This window comes from Alternaria postmessia (assembly GCF_024291825.1).
Source record: "Alternaria postmessia strain BMP 2775 chromosome Unknown scaffold_70, whole genome shotgun sequence".
NCBI classification, from domain to species: Eukaryota; Fungi; Ascomycota; class Dothideomycetes; order Pleosporales; family Pleosporaceae; genus Alternaria; species Alternaria postmessia.
In genome coordinates this window covers 84,827-106,795 of record NW_026260143.1, presented here as the reverse complement: position 1 = coordinate 106,795, position 21,969 = coordinate 84,827, and the positions used below count along the sequence as shown (strand labels likewise).

Here is a 21,969-nt window from a genome sequence, read left to right as displayed (position 1 = left end):
GAACCGAGTGGAAACGACAACGTAACGCCACAGCTGGAGTGCATCACAGGAGGGTTTATGAACACTGGATGGCTATGAATGAATATGAAATATACTAACCAGTTACCTACCCAATAACCGCATATAACACTCTGTCACACCTTCGGTGAGCGCCATCGTTCAACTGCAGTCATCAGTATTGGGGACCAGCAGAGCTAGTATCTGGACTGCTGAGCAGTATATGGACCGCTGAGCAGTATAACGACCAGCAGGGCTAGTATAACGACCAGAACGAGTCTAGTATAATGACCAGAGCGAGTCTAGTATAACGACCAGAGCGAGTCTAGTATGAGGACCAGCAAAGCTAGTATTATCACGATTCAATCATCAAGTGTCTGCAGTGAGCCAGAAAGCGACATCTTTCCAATCGGTACTCACTTGATTAGGGGCGGTGAGGGGATAGATGCACATGAAACACTCTTCCAGGGAGCCATCGGTCGACACGTCCATGGTACAATGCGTATACAGAGGCCATCAGCATGGACGCATGAATCGCACGCGAAGTCGGGGTTACCACCGGCCCGTTTGCAATACTCGCGACTGTGCCCTAACAACCGTGAGAACACGCGATTTGTTTTTTCTCCTCAGTGTAAATGTCCAGATTTCAAGTGATACGACCATAACGCTCTCGGTAGTCTTTGTGAAGGCAGAGCTGTTGTGTCCCAGCTTCATAGCGTCTTTGATCGATACTGAAAGTCCCGCAATTAGCCGACATTACGTGTTGTCTTTCGGTAGTTGAATATACTGGATTTGTATAATCTCATTGGCAGTCTGCCGCATATTTTGGGGCGATTCCGGGCTTGGTTTGCTATGTGCCGTTTGAATTAATTCTGGTCACTCGTCGATGTCTGGACGTCGTGTCAAGTTCGTCTGCGGAGTCGTTCTGCTGGTCGTTGCAATTGCGGAGCAACAAAGGGCTTGTTCGTGATGCTAGCCGATAGCATCTCCGGCTCAACGTCAATAGTAGACTGATCAGCTGGCTTGGTCGTATTTGCTGCCGTGTCTTCATTCGCGATCCTCATCATTGTCAAGGACAGTTTGATCAAAAGGTTGTCGTCGGAGTCTGGACCGCCTCCTTCGGTGGCGGCTTTCCTTCAGTCTGCGAATTGTTCTGAATCTTATCTGAATGTATAGAACTTGAAGATTTCGATGTCGGCATTGGTTGCATGTCATCGCCCTCGCTTTGTGCTACTCGTTGTGCCGGCTTCGATGTCTTAGCGACACCGGACTCTTGCGTCCGCAGCTTAGGTTGCTTCAAATTGGACAACATTCGCACAACCTCTTCGTGTGTCTCTTTTGCCGCTTTCTCCGCCTCAACACAGTCGTACTTCTCGTGTACCAAGTATTTCGAGTTGGGGATCGCCTGTATCTGATCTATGACTTCTGGTACGTGATTCGCATCGTGTTGGAGCGATTTCTCGAACTGTTCATATGCTTCAAGCTCCTCTTCGGTAACCTTCCAATCTGTGTTGTTTGTCGAATCCATGAACTCGTTTGCCTTCTGCATGGCTTCGTCTGCCTTCCGCATTACCTCGTTGAAGGTTATTTCATTCTTCTCCGGCTTCATTATCGGGACATTTGCTTGTAGCGGGATTACTGGCTGTTTCGCATTTGGACCGGATTGACACGGTAAATCTTGTAGTGGCGAATTGTGTACGGGCTGATTCTGCATGAACGAATTCTCCAATGGCTCTCCATATTTGAGCTGATCAGTTGTTGGCTGGTTTGAACGTGATTGGTTAGATAGTGTCTGATCAAGGTTGGCAGCGTGGTCAACTGGTGAATTGTGCTGAGTTGGGACGGTTTGATGCAAGTTTGGCGAGTTCAGCGCGCTTGGCGACTGCACAGGTGTATTGTGATCTGAGCATTGGTATGGAGCGTTATTGTAACACTCTGAAGGAGAATTTTTTTGGCCCTCGGTATGCTGTGGATTAGCCATGGCAAGGGTGAAGAATAGTGACGATCGGAAAGTGGAAGGTTATACTGTCAGCGATCTTTTTGGTGCTTAGTCATTCACGCGTACTCAGGTGTTGTCTGACGCCATTGCCCCGCTGCCCGGAGGCAGCTGCCACAGGCCGCATTCTACCAAACTTTGACTCATTTTCTAACTACGCAACACACATCGGAAGATTCGCGCTGCACTCCCGTCAAGTAGAACGCACATACAACTTCACATCCCGTAGGACATTATGGCGAAAAAGGGCGCCGCTGGTGGTGGCGAAAACTCCAAGAAAGCACAAGGACAAGCACGCAAGGCTGACGCTGCCGCATCGAAGCAGGCTGCAAAGAACCAACAAGCAGAGAAGGCAGAGGCAGAGGAGTGGAGCAAGGGCGCAAAGTCGAATGCGAAGGCGTAGGCTGCACCTTTGTCACTACCTGTGCAGTAGCTAACAGATCGCAGCGAGGCAGCAGCAGAAAAGGCCGCTGAAGCAGCCCGTAAGAAGGCTGAAAAGGAAGCGCTGCTTCGCGAAGAAGAAGCTTCTCTACCCTCAAAGCCCAAGGGCAAGAACCCCAAAGCCGAGAAGAAGCCCCGCGGCATTGACTCGGCGCTTGGCTCTTTCGACGCGAAGCCTGGCGCTCTCAATGCCACCGGTATCGATAACGCCCTCGACGCTCTGGACATCACAGGCAACAGTCAAGACAAGGTGGATCGCCACCCTGAGAGGCGCTTCAAGGCTGCATACGCTGCGTTTGAGGAGCGAAGACTGGAGGAGATGAAGGACGAGAAGGGTCTGCGACGACAGCAGAAGATTGACCAGATCCGCAAGGAGTTCGAGAAGCACCCCGACAACCCATTCAACCAAGTCACTGGGTCCTACAATATGACCAAGGAGGAGATGGCCGCGGTACGGGAATCGGAGAAGGACAAGAAGGAGAAGAGGCTTGTGGGGGTGTAAATTGTGTGGCTGTGTTCTTTTCGCGTGCTATTCACATTCGGGGCGTTCTGGGTAGACCTGGGACGAGACGCCTCAGCGCATGATTGCTAGACGGGCCGAGGCATATCCTGAGCGAGGTTTGGCTAGACTGCGCCTCACGAACGACACCATGGGTCTGTAATTTGACCTGCATCTTCAACAATCTCTTCTGCTGCTTTTGCCTGTGACGATCTCCACGGTCTTGGCACCACGATAGCCCCGCATCATCCCCTAGCTATGCAGGTACAAGTACGCGTCTAGCTGATCTTCTATGGTAGTGCATGCTGGTGCGATTAGCTGTGACGTTCGTCGTGAGAGTATGGTAAGCGACGTGTCTTTTCTTAGCGACTAAACAGCGACAGCAAAAGCACCTGTGCTGCACGGCCAGCGAGCACAAGGGATCGACCGAGTCCAAATATGAAGGGTAAGGCGCCCAGACAATATACAGAGGCGCCAAAAAGATCAAAGGCCAGAAAAGCAACCAGCCGCCGCGCTGAAACATGCATGCTAGCTAGCCATTGGCTACGACTAATTCTGTTCCTGCGTTTCGAAACGCCCGCTTACCCAATCCCTGCTCTCACCCGCGCGCTCCTCCCCCGACTTCATTCACCGAAGAAATGGGTCCACGCGAGTCAGATCTGTAGATAATGCCTAGCCCCGTCCTTCACTATGGCTGCTTTTCTCTCACTTCACATTCTGCCTGCAGCTGCGGTGTATACAATCGTTACTTTCCTTCCTTTCTCTCTTTCGACTTGTAGTCGCTTACCTTCTTTTGACCTCTACCCATTCGTTTCTCAACCAACATGAAGTACTTTACTACTGGAGCTGCGCTCCTTGCTACTTTGACTGCAACCGCCGGCGGTGTCAAGCTTGACCCGGAGGATGAGGGTGAGGATATTTTTACTGATTACAATTCCGGAGCTGACTTGAATAGCGTCCATTCTCAGCGCTACTCGGCAGTATGCGTACGGTCTGATGTCGATGTACCAGGGCAACGCCACAGGTGTATCCAAGGAAGATATAGGCATCTGGCCCCAGCCCCACTACTGGTGGGAAGGCGGTGCGGCATGGGGTGGCATGATAGAGTACAGCCAGTTTTCGGGAGACGATTCGCACGTCAAGACTCTCCAGCAGGCTCTGACTGCCAACTATGGCCCCGACAACGACTTCATCCTGTCTTACCGCAAGAGCCAAACTGGCAACGATGACCAGGCTTTCTGGGCGCTTGCCGTTATGAGTGCGCTCGAGTATCAGTTCCCTGATCCCGCTCAGGCGCCCGCGAGCTACCTCGAGGTCGCAACAAACGCCTTCGAGAACATTGTTGGCCGCTGGGACGAGACTTCCTGCGACGGAGGCCTCAAGTGGCAGATCTACCCTGAGAACGCATACGGTTACAACTACAAGAACTCCATCTCCAACGGATGCGCTTTCGCTCTCGGTGCACGCCTTGCCCGCTACACTGGCGAGCAAAAGTACGCCGACTGGGCTGTGAAGATCTACGACTGGACGAAGAAGGTTGGCCTCATTACCGACAAATACGAGGTGTTTGACGGGACAGATGACAAGACCAACTGCGCCAAGGTCGCAGACGAGACTCAGTGGACTTACAACAACGCCATGTTCCTTCACGGATCAGCCTTCATGTACGACTACACTAACGGCGACGACACCTGGAAAGAGCGTACATCGGGCTTCCTGGACCACGCCGAGTTGCTGTTCTTCCGACCTTTTGAGAACGCCACGGACATCATGTACGAGTGGGCTTGCGAGACAGGCGAGAACAACCGCCCCTGCAATCTCGATCAACAGTCCTTCAAGGCATACCTCTCGCGCTTCATTGCCAAGACTGCAATGGTAGCTCCCTTTACCAAGGAAAAGATCGTTCCATTCCTGAAGGCTTCTGCGGTCGGTGCTGCCAAGTCCTGCTCTGGTGGCCCTGATGGCGCTACATGCGGCAGCAAGTGGTACACTGGAAGCTGGGACGGAACCTCTGGTGTCGGTCAACAGCTATCAGCCTTGGAGGTCACTCAGGCTCTTCTGATGATTCAGAAGGGTACTCTTCCTGCGAAGAACAACAGCGCGCCGAAGCCATTGACTAGCGCCACCCCCGAGTCCAGCTCGACACCCGCCCCTTCATCCGCTACTTCTGTCTCCAGCCAGGTACCTGCTACTAGCGAAGTTGCTGCTACATCCAGCGTAGTTGTCGAGGCCCCTTTGTCGAGCAAGATCCCATCCAGCGAGGCGCCGTCTAGCGAGGCTCCCGAATCGGTCTCATCGAAGATTCCCGAAGCAGTTCAAGCACCTGGTTCGACCGTGGTGGTTTCTTCGGTAGTCGTTGTTACAAGCACATCGGCTGCGAGCTCTCAGCCATCTTCTTCAGACAAGCCTGCTGGTCAGTCTAACGCTGCCGCGTCTGCTAGCTGCGTCCGCAACGTGACCAGGACTGTGACTATCTCGCGCGCTTCTTCAACAAGCAGCTGCACACCTAGTGTGACCGAGACTGTATACGTTCCGGCAGCATCTACGACTTCAGGTCTCCTGGTGGACTCTTCTCCTGCCCCCGTTGTACCGCCTGTCTCTACGACATTGATCTCAGCGCCACCTGCTAACAGCAGCTCGCCCAGCTCGACATCCCCAGCGGAGTTCCTCGGCGCTGGCTCTATGCTCACCAGCAGCAGCTCGGTTCTGGCTGCCGTAGTAGCCGCAATGGTCTTCGCAATGTTGTAAGCACCAGTGCGCACATTGCCTCACATCTTCTTCTTCTATCTTGTACATATACCCTTATTGTTTTATAGACCACCATATTCCTGGGCCGCTTGACGGCATCTTACAAAATGTATATTGGTCCTTTTATCTGGCAGGATGCATACGTGACTGTTGTAATACTAGCTTGACGTTTGCGTGATATGATGGCAAATTTGAAAAATTGCAAAGTACGTACTGTCAAATCGCTTGATCGGTCTGGCATGTCTCCGGGGGTGACATTTTTCGGCGATGGGCGCTGGCGACTACCCCACTAGGGAAGGCCGCCAACAATTAACGTGCGATGACATAGGAACCATCCCACTACCCCAGCCCATATCTGCAACCCTCCACATATCCGAGCTCAACAACGAAATAGCGTTCCGGATACGCGCTGTTGAAAGCTTGTCATCCTCAGCAACAAAGCGTGCTGATCGGGTATCGGCTATTCACGTGTCCGCGCAGGATCGGAAGTTACTGTGGCCTGATGTTCTTCTACACGCGACATCTGTAGAGAAAGTGCTAGAACGTGAAGGTGCGTGACAACATGTCTCAGTCTGCACCTGCATGCTAACCAACGTGAATCTTGCAGCTCCCAACGCAGCTTCATTGTCAGCGACTGTGATTCGCAGTGCGCACATCCAAACCTCGTCGCCCCTCGTTCGCTATCGCTATCACCCCCGAACCCACATACGATCGCACACAGCCATAGGAGGCTACACCAACCTCGCTCTTTCGGTGGCGCATACCACCTCTCTCACGACCGCTGGTAGCATACTCGTGGTCTAGGCAGCCGCCATGGCGACCCAGAAGAGAGATGCGAAGGGCAAGAAGCTCGCTGTCATGAACAAATATGTTTACGACGCCTTCTTGTGGACGTTCTCGATCCTGGTGGAGCTCTTCTTCCGAGAAGTGCATCCCAGGAGTAGTTGGAAGGTGCCAAAGGAGGGACCGGTCATTTTCGTGTGCGCCCCGCATGCGAACCAGGTGAGGCACAATGCTATCGTGCTGCGCGACGGAGTATGCTAACGGATGGCAGTTTGTTGACCCCCTCATGTTGATGCGAGTTGTCAAGAAAGAATCCGACCGCCGAATCCAGTTCCTAATCGCCGATAAGTCGATGAAGCGCAAGTTCGTGGGTGCAATGGCAGGTTTGACAGGTGTCGTGCCGGTAGGAAGAGCCATGGATATGACGAAGCCTGCAGAGGGCAAAGTGTACCTCCCCGATCCCATCAACGATCCGACCCTTGTTCGCGGTGTAGGCACCAATTTCGAAGACCCAAAGTTCCAAGTCGGCGGCTCGATCGTATTGCCCAAAGTAGATAACAAGGCGGCGACCGCTGAGATACTCGAGATCAAAGGCCCCGAAGAGATCAGATTAAAGCGTGGCTTCAAGGGAGGTGTTGCCATGCAGCAGATGACTGGGCGAAATGACATGACCAAGGACGGCACATTTGTTGGCGGAGCCGATGCAAAGAAGGGTATTGCTGATGGTTACGAGGGAACTCCCTTCCAGGTTGCGCCCAAACTCGATCAAACGGAGGTTTACGACGCGGTTCATGCGGTTCTCCATCACGGTGGAAGCATCGGTATCTTCCCTGAGGGTGGTAGCCACGACCGCACAGATCTCCTACCTCTAAAAGGTGAGTAATCCAACAATCGTAGTCGGTCACGTACTAACAGCCCTAAGCTGGTGTTGCTATCATGGCGCTCGGTACAGTTGCAACGAAGCCAGACTGCAACTTGAACATCATTCCCGTTGGCATGAACTACTTCCACGCTCACAAGTTTCGATCAAGGGCTGTCATCGAGTTTGGTACGCCAATCCACGTGCCACCTGAGCTAGCTCAGAAGTTTGATGGACCTGGAAGACGTGAGGCCATCGGCGAGATGTTGGAGACTATTCGCCAAGGGCTCATCTCTGTTACTGTTACGACACCAGATTACGATACTCTTATGGTACGTTCAACACGCTCCCACATGCTCTATCAATACTGACTCTTCTCAGGTCATTCAAGCTGTACGCCGCCTCTACAACTCCAAAGGCACCAAGCTCCCTCTCCCTAGGATTGTCGAGCTTAACCGCCGCCTTGTCCAAGGTTACGAACGATACAAAGACGACCCTCGCATTGTCGAGCTCAAGAAGGAGGTCACCACGTACAACGGCAAGCTTAAGGCGCTCGGCCTCCGGGATCACCAAGTGCAGTATGCGAAGATGCATCCTATTACGGCATTCGGCCTGTTCTTCTATCGTCTTGGAAAGCTTCTCTTCCTAAGTATGCTCGTCCTTCCTGGAACGCTACTCTTTAGTTTGGTCTTTATCGTCACTAAGGTCGTCTCGATCAAGAAGGCGAAAGAGGCACTCGCCGCATCGAACGTCAAAGTTCAAGCCAGAGATGTCATGGCCACATGGAAGCTTCTCGTCGCCATGGCTGCCGCCCCAGCAGCCTACCTTTGGTACGTTTGCCTAGGACTCTATTGGTACTCCTACAACAACTGCAACGGTTACCTTCCTGCTGGCATCCAGAAACGTTGGCTCATTCTTCCTCAACTCGTTGTCTATATTACCCTCACATATGGCGCTCTTCGATTCGGTGAGGTCGCCATGGACATTTTGAAGTCACTGGGCCCCCTCTGGAAGATGATGAACCCCTTCTCCAACAGCGAACTCGTCAAGCTACAGGAGCGACGCGAGAATCTAGCCCAGCGTGTGAATGACATTATCAACGAACTCGGTCCGGAGATGTACGAGGACTTCCACTCCAAGCGTATTGTCGAGGATCCTTTTGTCAAGCAGGAGCACGACCGTACACCACCGCAAAAGTCAGACGAGGACGCGAAGACAGAAGCAGGCCAAGACATCGAGACATATGATTACCCTGCTTCACCTGGTTCCATTAACGAGATACCGCGCAACGAGTCGTTCCACGATCTTGCCAACCAAGACTTCTTTTCTAGTCGACCGCAGACGCCAAAGAAGAGCCGCAGCAGGAATAGCAGTAGTGCGAACTTGAGCGGCTTCCAGCTCAAGCCTTTCAGTACCATTGATGGCAATCTGGACGAGGTGAAGAGGAGGTTGACGGACGGTGTCAAGCAAAGGACAAGGAAGAGGAGGAGTAGCGGAGAGGGAAGCTGGGACGACGGTGAGGATGGCGAAGAGTTGACCATTGGCAGGAAAGACAGGTCGTATACCAAGTAGTTTTCAGAGGCGATGACAGTAGTTGGCGGGAGCGGTATGTTGGTTTTGCTTGTGCTTTAGTACTAAAGATACCACTTTCCTTTCTTCCAGTCGGTTGATATTGGACTTGTTATGCATGAATACGATTTGCTTGCTATGCTAAGTACTTTCCAAAGGTCATCGCTTGTACATGTCACCCTGCCTACAAATATGCCCCGAATCAATAAATAAACTTACATGGATATTCCCACCCAAAAATGCCATGTCATGCATGCAAACGCTGTGCCCGAAACCCCAACCTTGATTCCTTCAAAGTGGTATCTTGCCTCTGTACCAAAACCATATCGTCACCAGAACAGTAACACAAAGAAATCTCTCTACGTGGAAGACGGTGCACATCTATCCAACAACAGCCTTTTGGCTCAGCTTCTCCAAGAATCCACTCAAATCTTCTTTCTTAATCTCAATCACACACGCCTCGAAACTGTCCATGCGCACTCTGGCGCCCGTCTCTCTAACAACTTCTTGGAACGCGTTGCCGAATCTGTTCATTCCCGATCTTCTGTTGTCATCTTCATCTTCTGAATCGTCAGAATCGTTGTCCGAGGAGTCGTCTTCCTCCTCCTCGGATTCACTGTCATCTGCCACTTCATCTTCTTCAAGGCCAGCAGCGAGGTTGCGTGCAACACGCGCTTTGCGTCGTTTTTCCCTTGCTTCGGCCTTTTCGAGTTGTCTCGCTTCCTTCGCTTTGAGTTTCGCCTCGCGTTTCTGGAGACGCGACTTTGCTGATTCGGTGGCACCACCTCCTCCAAGACCAACGACGACGTACAGACCTCGTGAGTCATCCAGGCCAGCCATTACGAGCTCACTGCCTTTGTTCTTGCCTTTTGTGCCATTTAGCTCGACGATAGCTTCGGCAATCCAGAGAGCGAGTTTGGTGAGGGCACCGGGGTGGGTGAAGAGTTGGACATCAGGGCCTTCCTTCACGACAGCCATGCGGAAGGCGCGAAGATGGCGAATCTGCCTCTTCTCAATCAGGGCGGTTCCTGTACGGAGGATGGCACGGTGAAGGTGTTGAGCTGTGCTAATGTGCTCGACTAGCTTGTCTATGTCGCCCAAGGCATCGTATGCCGTCCAGAAGCGGCTTGTGATGTGTTCTTGGGCGAGATCTTGTTGTTCTTGAGTCGATGTCATCTCAGTGTGGTCGTTGGCTCCGACAAAGTTCGAGCTGTCCAAGGCAGATTGGTTGAGATTCTTTGCGTCGCCGACTTCGAGGATGGCACCCAGGACGACACCGGCGTCGATGGCGGAGAGACATGCTTTCCACCCCCAGCAGCGTACAAATCCCCAGCCGTCCTTCGGGTCGCCTGTGCTTGACTTTGGCGGCACGAGGCCGTCAAGACCGTATTGTGGAGCGAACTTCAGGAGGCGTTCTCGGAGGCCACGCTTGAGCTCCATGTCCATGTGTGTATATCTTTGCTTGCACTCGGTCAGCGAGACACCCATCTTGGCAAGAAGTTTGGCAAGTCGCTTTTGTCCTGCATCGCTCCAGATGTGTAACTTCGCGGAGAGGTAAGGCGAGTGAAGCATGCTCTCGTAAAGAGACCAGTGCCTGAGGAGGAGGAATCGTGGTTCAGGAGAGAGGCGGATAGACTTGTCTGTTGCGGAGAGAGCACTCGTGGGGATCACACCCCATACCTCGCCCAGTGTTGCATTACGAGATACACTTGAGGCGTCTGTGACAGGGTTCAGTCGTCGCACTTCGTCCCGCAAGACAGAGCGGATATTCTCTCCTCGGTTCCCGTTCCATCCAGCTGAACCGCCTTGTGCTGAGAGAGGGTTGAGGCCCACACCGCTTCCTGTCCGTCCGTATAGCTCCAGACTGCTGACACCAACGATCGCGTTCCATAGCAGGTCGTTGTCTTCGCGGCCAAGTTCTGATGCAAGGTTATATACGAGGGAAGAGACAGGGTCTGAGTAGGAGGTGCCAAGCCCGTAGTATTTGTCGAGGACGGAGGCGTACTTGTTACGCTTCTTGATCAGCTGCCTTCGTAGACTCTTCAACGACTTCTCCTTCGGTGCGGCTACCGATGGGGACGCAGAGCGGCTGCGAGAGTCCGAACGAGAGAAGTCAGAGGAGCCGCCTATTTGATTCGCTACCAGTAGTCCTCTTCGCCGTCTCGGTTCGGGTGACGATGGTATTGAGCCTCCCTGGGTACTGTTAGCATACTCCTCCTTCTAAACATTGAATAGACCCACTGAATTACTCCTCCGCCTTTGTGCTGGTCGCTCATCGTCTGTCATCTCATCCTCGGAGTCATCCTCCTCGCCCCATGACTTCCTCTTCTTTGGTGCTTGTCCAGACGACGGTTCCTCATCATCCTGGTCGTCCGAGTCATCGCTAATGTCGTCTTCCTCTCCCACCTCTGGCATCTCTTCAAGGCCGGCATATGCTTCACGCTCCGCCTGTAGCTCTTCTTCGATATCACCGTCGTCAAAGACTATGATTCCACCTCTTGACGACCGGTACGAGTGTAGGATCTTGCCCTTGTCCACCCCCGCTTGTCTCCGCACGAACTCTCCCGTTGCGGGGTCCTGACTTATGGGCGCGGCAAAGACGTTGGTAAGATTCCACGGCCGCCTCGCGTCCAAGAGCCAGACTTCTACGTCACCCGTTCCACCCTCCCCATTTTCATCCACATCCAGACCCAGTATCTCTTCCATGTCCACCATGCCTCCCACACCTAAGCATATGACCACGCCTCCGCTTCCGCCGTCTGTTGTCCGCATGGGCCGTACCAAGTCTTCTGCCGCTCGTGAGAGGTCGCCATATCCGGCTATGGGTTGTATTTTGTGGGGTATGTAATCGCGCTTCAGTAACGCGGTGAGTATTCGGCAGGCACAAAGCGCGTCTGGTTCGAGGGCGACAAGGAGCAAAACTGGCGGTGCGGCGGCATGTGTGCGTTTTATGAGGTTCTGGTATAGGTGGGCTATCAGGTTTCGCGGGAGGTACATGGCGGTGGCGGTAAAGTGGTTTGCCCTGCGTGCAGGTGTAGAGAAAACGCGCGGAAAGACGCGTCGGGAGGATTTGAGGGGGGACTGGTGGGGCGGTGTGAAGCTTATTGTATGCTCAGCATTTGTGAGGAGAATAATACAAGACGTGATTAAAAATAAAGAGTAGGGCAGAAGGGCAATTGGCATGCGTGAGTACGGGTGCTTGCACAGCTCGTGGTGGTGCAATATGGAGGACGGGCTCGACGCGTTCTGCGCTAGCCGCGGAAATGGCTTCGCTCGGACGCGCCTCTGACGTGAACATTCACTCTCATCTCGATTCCGATCGCGACTCGTCTCCTATATCTAATGTCATCGGCACCAAAAGACACTGGTCGCTTCGTCCGTTCTTAATTTGTCTTCCTGCGAGTTAATAAGGCATTAATTTTCACTTTGCTCTCTGAGAATACGCTCTCAACGCGTGCATACACGTCGTCATCATAGCCGCACAGCATCATGATAATTGTCTCAGATGAGTTTTTGTATTGGTTTTCTAGAGCTGAGAACAGAATTACGGAATGACTCCTTAGAAACGGTGCAGAAGTCATACAAGTATGTATGTGCTTCTCCAATACATCCGCCACTCCTGTTCCATTCTAAACTCGACAACTCGCTGTCCTTCGACCACTTCTTTAAGCACTAGAAGTTAGCAACTTCTCGTGTCGTGGATCTCTTGATTCCTATCAACACTGGCTCTCGTGATGGGGCCTGCGAGCTTTCATGTCCTCCGGACGAGGCACAGCAAGTCCGAAGTCACGGAGCAGAGAGTTAGCGTAGTCGTATGCTGTGTCCACATGCTTCTCATCGACTGCTTCGAGTTGGACTAGAGATGCGACGATGTCGTAACGGTGGTCGAGGTTCTTGCCGTGCGCATCGCCCCATTTGGTCAGACCCGGATTGACGACCAAAGCGACAATTCCTTCGTTTAATTCTTCTCCATCGGAGCCCGGGATGGACTTCATCGACTGTGGGTTGAAGTCGTCTCCATTTTTGGGGTAGGTAACTTGAAAGCGGGCGCGCTGGAACGACATGTGCATAGTCAACGCAAAGGCCTTGTCGACGATCTGATGGAGCTCAGAGACGTCAATCTGGGAGGAAACCGCTGCTAGGGCTATGTTCATGACTTCGACGACATTGTCTCGAGCATTTATCAGACTCTGCTCCAAGGGTTGGTACTTCTCCTTCGTCATTCGCTGTGTGATGATTTTCGGATTGACAATACCACCCACCAGCCTCTCCATCGTGGTGTAACGCCATGTCTCGCAGACTACGGACGGAGTTGGCCAGTCGTGGTCGGAGGGCCTAGCGAACAATACTGGCCACAGGCTCCTTAATGGCTCAATCTTGGTCCCAAACATAATGAAAGGGTCTCGGAAGACAAGATTGAGCAAGACGGACCAAGTCCATGCTTCGATCATGTATTTCTTCTGGACACGACTCATCCGCTCCCCTCTTGCGACGTTTTTCAGTAGGACGCCAGAATCCAGAGTTTCGATCACATTAACGTCGGGTTCGAGACGAATGCTGCGGCTCAACGTTTTGATAAGACCGGCAAGGTTGCGGTATTCTTGCGCGAAGTGCTCGTCAGTCATCGCTTCTCCCTTTTCGACTCCGGCAAGCAGCTCTCTCTGCAATGCAGCCTTTTGTTCACGCAGGCTGTCAGCCTGTAGAGCATCTGCGATTAGAGGGTCCACGACGATGTCGATTGTCTCTGCGGTCTGCTCGTCCCATTGAAGATCTCGACACTCCGCATATGGGAAAACAACTTTCTCGACGAGATAGTTGTATCGGGTGCTGGTGTAGTGGCTTTCCATTTCGAGGGCTTGTAGATGCTGATGAAGCTTTTCAATCTGCTCTCCAGAGATTTTTTTCTGCTCTCGAAGCTCACTACGCTCATCGCGCATCTTCTTGTATGCTTCTTTGATTCTTTCGTACTTCAAACGCAAGTTCTGGAACATGTCGTTCTGTTGTTCTAGCTGCTCTCGTAGCGGTCGTTCATGCCCATCGAATGTACGGTCGAGAGTGACAGCGATCTCCGTTTCGTTTCGAGCTGCCATCAGCCTGTCTACCGCTTGTATGCCCACGTCGTGCCTGTTGTTGCTATCGCTTTCGGAACGGCTATCGTTCTGGGGTGATTGGAAAGACACGGAGTTGCCCATAACTGCGGCATTCTGAAAACGGTTTGTAAGCAGGCGGAGACGAGAAGAGCTTCTGTCACTTACTGCTGCTGTGGTTGCCAGATCCCCTCTCACCATCTCTTCAAGTGTGTGAAGACAAGCAGTAATGTTGGGCAACGTTTGATACAGGTGCAGGGTAGGTCGCAAGCGTACGATCGCAGGAGGCTTTCCTCGGCGGTGTATCAGCGCAACAAGCGAAAGCGCTCTTCTGTTACGTTCACCTTCACCTTCACTTTAAGCCGAAAAATTTTCAGCTGTCCGCTGCTATTATCTCTACAATCGTTTTGCACAAACACACCAACCTTTACGCGAGAATGAAATCCTTCTTCTTGCATACGCGAACAGTCGTTCATCCACCATGATGGGTAGCAGGCTAGTGATAGGTCTTGACTATGGCTGCACCTTTACTGGTAAGTTCTGGGTTCCAATTTTTGACAATCTGGATTCGGACTGACAACACAGGTGTCGCCTTCTGTGAAACCTCCGACACAAGCGTAGCCGAAAAGATCATTGAGGTCATTCAAGACTGGCCCTCTTGCCATACCATAGTCGGTACGAAGGACCAAGTCCCGAGCGAGATTTCATACACAGAAGATGGCATCGTGTACGGCGCTCTCATTCCCCCGAATGTGCAGCGTCATATCTGGACCAAGCTTGAGCTCGACACTCCACAGCTTGAAGATCCAGCCAAGCTATCGAACGTCAACGGTACCCAGGACTCAGCCGTACAAGTTGTCTCTGACTTTCTCGCGGAAGTGAAGGTGCACCTAGTCAAGAACCTCGACCGACGCTATGGTAGAGAGCTTTGGAAGACCCTACCTATCACATTGGTGGTGACCGTTCCGGCTGTATGGTCTGATGCTGCCGAAGACCGTACGCTAGACGCGGTTCGTCAAGCCGGTTTCAACAACTCCGGATTCCCGCAGCTGAAGAGGGTCGTCACCATCACTGAGCCAGAAGCCGCCGCAATTTATACAATCCAGTCGCTGCGTGGTGGTATTCAGGACAAACAATTCGCGATCGGAGACGGGTTCATTGTTTGCGATATGGGAGGTGGTACGGTAGACCTGATCTCATACCGTGTTGCCGAACTTGAACCGACCATCCTTGAAGAAGCTACTGTCGGCGGAGGTGATAAATGCGGAGGCACTTTCGTTGATCGCGCTTTCATTCGTTGGCTAGAACGCCGTCTAGGCACGGTCGACTTCGCAAAGATTGCTGGCTGCAGAAGCGAAGAGCTTCCACACACATCCATGTCTGTGAAGTTGGGCAAGATGGTTCAAGATTTCGTTCTGGGAGCCAAGGGCTGCTTCTCGGGGAAGCAGAAGAACTACATGCGTCTTCCGCCTCCTTTGAGCGCCATTGAGGAGGATTCACTTAGAGGCATTATCGATGGCGAGATCCTAATCACACCGTAAGTGTTCTGTTCCTCTAAACTCTACGCATACTAAAGCTTTCAGCAACGATATGGAGGACATGTTCGGGTTTTCCCTTCGCCGCACCTATGAGCTCTTATTAGAGCAAATGAAGCAAGCACGCCTCAGTGGCAAGGTACAGATCAACTACATTGTGTTGGTCGGCGGCCTTGCCGAGTCGCCATACATGTTCGACAAGATCCAGACATTCGCAGAAGGCCACGGTCTGCAGGCAATCCGGCCTCCAAATGCTTGGTCTTCTATCGTTCGCGGTGCTGTAGTGAAGGGTCTCGAGGGAGGTGGTCGCGCGCAGATCAAGAATCGTAAGTGCCGTAGGCACTATGGGACCGCTTGTAGTTATCCCTTCCGCCCCAGCAAGCATCAGGAGACTGACGGCTACATCTGTTCGTTCACGGGCACGAAGTGGGCTCGTTATCAAGTGAGCTGGATGCTCAAGAAAGGTCAAGATCTCTCTACCAACACCGACACTTATGCCAAGATGTCCATGAACGATCAGTTCTGGTCCCAAGATAAGCCTTCGGCCAGCGTCGATTTGCTCGCGTCAGATGAGGATAGGGCTCCCCAGCGCTCTAAGGATAAGGTCAGTCCACACACTGGATACGGAATTATGGCTATGAAAAATACTAACAACAACTAGGGTGTGTACACTGTAGCGACCCTCAATGTCGACTTGAGTGTTGTTCCACGCAGTGCATTCGTGCGTCAGTACAGTCCCGCTGGCGTCATGTACTATGAACTCACGTACGACATCGAGTTGTCAGTTCAGTCGTCTCTCGAGTACTCTATCTTGGTCAACGGTATTCGGTACGGATCAGTGACTGCCAAGTATACTTAGATATCTGGCTGCATTCATCTCAGCCATGTTTTCGAGGTCTCCTGCTAGACTTTGTCGTCCGGATGCCGTTTAGGCTGACTTTTCGCGCATTCGTCTCGACAGTCGTCTAGCATCTGGATAGTGGAGAAAATGGAACATACTGGACCTGCACCGTATGAAGAAGAAAGAGATTCTGTGGAAACATGGCATGAAATGAAGTCTCGCCATTCCAGGCATTTGACTTGTAGCTTGAACTTAGTCAGTGCCGCGAGTTTTCACATCTAGATAATCATCTACTACATAGTTCAAATGGACTGTCAAATCCGTTCCCCCTCCCACAATGACCAGACCACCTCTAGCCACTACGCTATTGATTCCCTTTCTCACCCTCCATACATCTCGCTGTCTCCGAAATCCCCTTTCAACCCCTCGCTATCATCAAACCCCCCACCAATCACCCCTTCCCGTCCCGCCAAGCCACCAAACTCTCTCAGCCCAACCGTTCCCTAGCTCATGCACTAATCACGAGACCAAATTCTCATGCACGTCATCTCGCCGCCATTCCTCAAACAGTCATACAGCCGGTGAAAAAGTGGGGATGAATGATCCCTGAGGTGCTGAGTTTGAAACGGCGATCGTGAGAAGGTTTAAGGCGCTGTGTGGCGTTGAGTTGGGCACAGTGGCTCGGAGAACGCAAAGAGGGGTTTGGGATGGTAGGAGGGTAGCGGAAACGAGGGGCTGGGTGGCTTGCGCCGGCAGTGATGGAGGGGATAGTCAGAATATGGGTAGGGAGGGCTGGAGCGAGCCGTACCATAACCGACCTCTTGTTGTGCTGGTCGATGGCCGTGGCGGGTGTAGTGTAACGCATCTGCATGACCTGTATATTTGGTGGAGTCGCGGGACGGACTGGGTCTCGAAGAGTTATATTCCGCGGTTGCACAGAGCTGTACGATGGGTAGAGGGTCTCTCGTGTGCCAAAGAATACTCCCCAACGTCCTGGCTGTCTGTCCGCTGTCTCTGTAGCAGCAGGTTGCTCACTGCACGATCAGAGTGAAGCCCAACTTGAAGATCCCAGATCCAGCACACGATCTTTGCTTCGTATTGTGTGGCCTGTGTTCCAGGTAAATGCCGCACCAAAATCGTATCATTTTCGTCAGCTGTTGCGGGAAAATCCGATACTCTACTGCACGGCATCGCCCGATGTCACCAGGCAGGTTTTCGCGAGTGTCGATCTCTCAAGCGCAAGTTTGACGAAGCACGCAACGGATCTACAGTACAAATTCTCATGTGACTCTAGTGCTCGGCTGTGTGGTATCAAGCCGACTGGCTGCCTTTGTCTTCCAAATCGTCCAGGTCTTGCACACGGTGGTAGTGCGTATTTGAGCTGCAGGTACGGTATCGGTTGTTGCGATGCAAAGGCACATTGCATCACCAAGCGCGTCATTCACAGGACTCCGATGAGTAGTTTTGCAATTTTCATATTTTTACGTTCAGTGGGTGGTTATTTTTTTGATCCCAAGGTGAGCTAAACCCAGTACTCCCTCCATGACAGTGTGATACCTAGTATCGTAGCGCGATATAATAGAAAAGAAAGAGAAGAACATAACTTGTTGTCGTGATTAGAAGCTCTATACCCAAATACCTTATGCGCACACCATAACACCATGCTGAGGGCCACAAGAAACCACTCATTATAATAGTCGTAAAAAGAAAGGGGACGAAACAAATATATCAGAAAACCTGGCTACAATCGAGCGGAGAACACCGACGCGTGATAGTGGGGATATCGAAGTTGTTGATGGGTATCTCATACGTGTGCGTATCATGCTGGGCCTTGACGTCCTCCTAGTTACCGTCTTCGTGCGGCTCGAATGGAGGCGCCAACGAGTAGTCTTGCGTTGGTTGTTGTGTATATGGGAGGGGATTGTATGGATTGTACGGAGCGTACGTTGGGTAGTTGAAAGGCGTCATGAGCATGCTGTTGTTGATGCGTGGTGCAGAGCTTGGGATGACAGGGCTGTCGACGTAGTCTTCCTTCCTCCTTTTCGGAGCCTGATAATCGTAGCTGGGGGCGATAGGCGCTTGCTGGGTCGACTCTGTCTCTGCCTGATAACCTCTCTTGTTGCTCATCATCCCTCTCGCTTCCTTGCGCAACCTGAGTCTGACACCCTGATCGGAGAACGCCCGCGAGAGGTACGTCGACTCGTCGAGACCTTTGAAGTCCTTGGGCAGTACGACCTTGAACTTGTCGCTTGAAATCGAGTAGAGAGATTGAAACTCGCCTTGTAAGGGCAGAAACTCGTACATGGTGAAGTGTAGTCTGTAGCTGCCCTGAATCTTGACAGAGATATCGCCAAAGACGAAGAATCCGCCGTCCTTGTTGTCAATATCCTTGAGTCTATGTAGGGAGGAGACCAGAGTGCCTGCCAACGAGTCGTTTGGGGTGAATTCGACGGGTTCATCTCTATCTGGTTTGTATAAAGATACACTGACGAAGATGTAGGGGTTCTGTAAAAAGGTATTCGAAGGATCGGCCCCGTTAGTAAGCTTCAGCTCTACGATCGGTGGTGGATCCACGGGCTTCCGAAACTTCTCCTTGCCCTTGACAGTGACGAGCGCCTCGATAGGCTGTTGGCGGACTTGCAAGTAGCAGGTTGACGGACGTAGATGTTCGGGGCCAGGATTAGCGGCTGGTTGCGAAACATGCATAGTCTGCTGGTAGTTCAAAGGGCGTAGAGGTTCAGGGCCAGGAGCGGCGGCCGGTAGTGGAACAGGCATGCTCGACTGGTAGTAGGGCTGATAGTTGTACGGCGGCATCGAGTGCGGGAACATGGAAGACATCGTGTTCATAGTCCGGCGCTCCATAGTAGAGCTGGACGATCGTGGTAGTGGTTCCCAGAGAATCTTAGATACTCCCAAGAATATGGAAGTGGAATGAAGTAGGATGGTCGAGAATTCGTAAAAACATTTGGGAACTTATTCCATCCCGCTAGCGGAGTGTGTGATTAATGCGTAAGGTCAGGCCTATCGAACCAAGGGTAGAGTGGCTGCGGAGGCACTGTACCGTCCAAAGTCCAAAGGCCCTGCTTGCCGTATTAGTGGTGATGATGCGGGCAATGCAGCTTATCGGACAAAGGATAGAATCTCTGTGGAGACACTGTACCGTCCAAACTCCTGCGTGTCCAGTAATAGTGGTGGTAATGAGCGATGAAAGTGCGTGTGGACCACCGTAACCATGGGTGCTGGGCCCTTTTTCGGAGAAACTGTGGCGGAGCGCGACTGCCTGCTCTCAACGATCCAGTTAAGCACCGGTGATAGTAATGCGTATTTCTATGCCGCCGTTTTTGGAGATGAAGGCACCTCTGGACGGCTTCGATATGCGAATGGCTTGCGCGGGAGTGGATCTGGCTCTCGTCTTAACGGGACCGAGCTAAAGGCCCGCCTGCGGAGAGATGGTCTGCTCCACACTGGACCGTAGTTTTCAAACGGGAAGTGGCGCACGTATAATCAACAACAACAAAGAGTGTTGCACCTGCGTCGCCCAGAACTTGCAGTGTCGGGTTTGTAGAAGACTGTACTTTTCGCGGTTTTGCCCAAAGGCATAGCACCTGCCGTATTTCGAGTGGGAGCTGTTCGATTGAGCTCGAGGTTACTCAGGTTTGGTACCGATCCGTAGTAGAGAATATTCGAATATGACAACAAAGAGGGCCGTCTCTAACGGCTTCGATGATATTAGTGTCGTGCTGGTCGACCAGTCAAGCAGCGATGACGTGTCGGCAGGGTAATATTAGAGAAGTCTGTCAAAAGCGTGAGATGAGAAGTGAATGCCAGAGAGAGAAGGAGAGGGCCTCGAGAGCGGTGTCCCGTGGCTCAAGAAGGAAGACGCACAAGAGTAATGCGCAAGATAGAAGAGTTGGCAAGGGTACCTCGAAGTACTCGTCTCAATCGGGGCTCCTCTACAGTCGTCGTACGGCTCCGTGGCGGCTTCGACTATGATTCGTCGCTCTCTGTCTAGTCTCAAGAGCAACTGGTGCCGAGCGCGGCCGATCAATGCTGTAGGGTCTCTCCGAACTAGCGTGCTAAGAGATGAACGAGCGGCGGCGTGAATCATGCGAACAAGCTCTAGTGCGGCCAATGGAAGGTCGTCTGGGCTTGTTTCTTCTTCTGTAGGCACGGTTCCTCTGGGAGCTAAGGTTTTCGCTTGTTGACACAGTCCTGGTTGATTTTGCTCTTGCGCCTGGTCAAGTCCGAAGCTGTCTGCGATGTGGTTGATGCGTTTGCTAATGACGTCGAGTGTACAATCGAAAACGACAGGACGGTAAATACTCAGCGTAATACCGGGTTCGCGATGGAGGTGGGAGCTTGTGCAGCCGAATGGTGCATGTGTAAGCGTGCGAGTGCGGCACGGCGGGACGAGGTACAAGAAGGCAAGCTGGTCGCAGATACTGTGCCGTAGTGCGGCGACTGTTGTATATGCTCACAGCACTCTCAAATGAAGCCGAAGAGTGCCCAAGGATTGATTTCGAGCTAGAAGGCACTGCCAGAGCGAGGGTGTCCCATGCAGCCGGATGGCAGACCTAGCTGCACAGACTGTGCGGCAGCAGAGCAAGGATAGCAAGACGGCTTGGAATCAACGGCAATCCCAGGTTTAGGGTTGGGAGGGCACTATCCAAGAGCATCGAACGGGGGACCCGGTTGCATGCGACGGAAGAGCCCCATGCCTGTAGGCACTCACAGAGATGCTCGGAATTTAGCCATTTCAACTACTCTACTTGAGAAGTCGTATATAATGCCCCATCGACGCCCAATATCTCAGCATCACGCCGTTCGCCGGCCTGGTTGCTACGGTTCCTCTGATCCGTAGCTCAGAGGCACAGAGCTCTCGAGTTAGTTGAACGGACCCCAACATAACCGTCGGGACCACTCGCAGGCGAGTGCAGTGGTACTGAACACGTCCACACACATGGCGGCTGTCACGCTCTTCCCGACGGCGCACCATGGCGGATCGGGAACGTGCTTCAGGACTCGAGGGCTAAACTGACAGGACCATCGAGCTAGGACACCCACTCCGCAGTCGGTATCACTGCAGTGGACGGCACGCACGCTGCAATGTAGTGCCCGGTGTGGTTCCTGTCGTCAATCGGCCCTGGAACGGACGTGGAACCGCGCATCAAGTGTCCCCATTGGGTGTTGCATAACGAAAGGAGGAATGACGCATGGTGCATACACATCGTCGGGCTGAGGCGGGTGATGTCGTTTGGAGGCTATGAAGATGCATGTGGGGAGGATGATCGCCGTCAAATCGTGCGGTGGCTGGGAGGATTTCTGCAGGGATGTAGTTCGATTTCAAGCGAAGACCGCCGAATGCTCCGTTCTCCTGATGAAAGAAATTCTACGATGTTACACCGTCATCCACACCCCCGTACAACACCCCTTTAGCCACAAACACCCAGCGAGTGGGCAGTCCGCGGGCCTCTTGCGAAACCCTCAGCTCGGCAATCCACCTCTGACAGCAGCGCTATAGCCAACCATGCCCTTAGCGCGCCTTTCCCGGGTCACCATCGCCAGGTAACCGTCGCAGTCGTCAAGGCACGATGATCTGACTGCTAGGAGCTTG

At 52.5% G+C, this 21,969-nt stretch overlaps 8 protein-coding genes across 8 annotated transcripts; 4 read left to right on the top strand and 4 right to left on the bottom strand.

Annotated features, from left to right (window-relative positions):
* Positions 1-1,081: 1,081 nt before the first annotated feature.
* On the bottom strand, positions 1,082-1,606 carry J4E82_008560 (uncharacterized protein; the record flags this gene model as incomplete). The annotated part of the gene is made up of 1 exon (XM_051734791.1): positions 1,082-1,606. One exon carries the CDS (start codon positions 1,604-1,606, stop codon positions 1,082-1,084), a length of 525 nt encoding a protein of 174 aa, XP_051585476.1.
* Positions 1,607-2,228: 622 nt separating this feature from the next.
* On the top strand, positions 2,229-2,936 carry J4E82_008559 (uncharacterized protein; the record flags this gene model as incomplete). The annotated part of the gene is made up of 2 exons (XM_051734790.1): positions 2,229-2,392; positions 2,441-2,936. 2 exons carry the CDS (start codon positions 2,229-2,231, stop codon positions 2,934-2,936), a joined length of 660 nt encoding a protein of 219 aa, XP_051585475.1.
* Positions 2,937-3,757: 821 nt separating this feature from the next.
* On the top strand, positions 3,758-5,681 carry J4E82_008558 (uncharacterized protein; the record flags this gene model as incomplete). The annotated part of the gene is made up of 2 exons (XM_051734789.1): positions 3,758-3,842; positions 3,889-5,681. 2 exons carry the CDS (start codon positions 3,758-3,760, stop codon positions 5,679-5,681), a joined length of 1,878 nt encoding a protein of 625 aa, XP_051585474.1.
* An 813-nt stretch (positions 5,682-6,494) lies between these two features.
* Positions 6,495-8,895, top strand: J4E82_008557 (uncharacterized protein; the record flags this gene model as incomplete). The annotated part of the gene is made up of 4 exons (XM_051734788.1): positions 6,495-6,683; positions 6,736-7,339; positions 7,387-7,655; positions 7,705-8,895. The coding sequence occupies 4 exons, from the start codon at positions 6,495-6,497 to the stop codon at positions 8,893-8,895; spliced, it is 2,253 nt and encodes a 750-aa protein (XP_051585473.1).
* Positions 8,896-9,273: 378 nt separating this feature from the next.
* J4E82_008556 (uncharacterized protein) lies at positions 9,274-11,889 on the bottom strand (the record flags this gene model as incomplete). The annotated part of the gene is made up of 2 exons (XM_051734787.1): positions 9,274-11,085; positions 11,134-11,889. 2 exons carry the CDS (start codon positions 11,887-11,889, stop codon positions 9,274-9,276), a joined length of 2,568 nt encoding a protein of 855 aa, XP_051585472.1.
* Positions 11,890-12,608: 719 nt separating this feature from the next.
* Positions 12,609-14,084, bottom strand: J4E82_008555 (uncharacterized protein; the record flags this gene model as incomplete). The annotated part of the gene is made up of 1 exon (XM_051734786.1): positions 12,609-14,084. One exon carries the CDS (start codon positions 14,082-14,084, stop codon positions 12,609-12,611), a length of 1,476 nt encoding a protein of 491 aa, XP_051585471.1.
* Positions 14,085-14,460: 376 nt separating this feature from the next.
* On the top strand, positions 14,461-16,373 carry J4E82_008554 (uncharacterized protein; the record flags this gene model as incomplete). Its single annotated transcript, XM_051734785.1, has 4 exons — positions 14,461-14,512; positions 14,565-15,516; positions 15,563-16,118; positions 16,176-16,373. 4 exons carry the CDS (start codon positions 14,461-14,463, stop codon positions 16,371-16,373), a joined length of 1,758 nt encoding a protein of 585 aa, XP_051585470.1.
* Positions 16,374-18,197: 1,824 nt separating this feature from the next.
* On the bottom strand, positions 18,198-19,217 carry J4E82_008553 (uncharacterized protein; the record flags this gene model as incomplete). The annotated part of the gene is made up of 1 exon (XM_051734784.1): positions 18,198-19,217. One exon carries the CDS (start codon positions 19,215-19,217, stop codon positions 18,198-18,200), a length of 1,020 nt encoding a protein of 339 aa, XP_051585469.1.
* Positions 19,218-21,969: the final 2,752 nt, after the last annotated feature.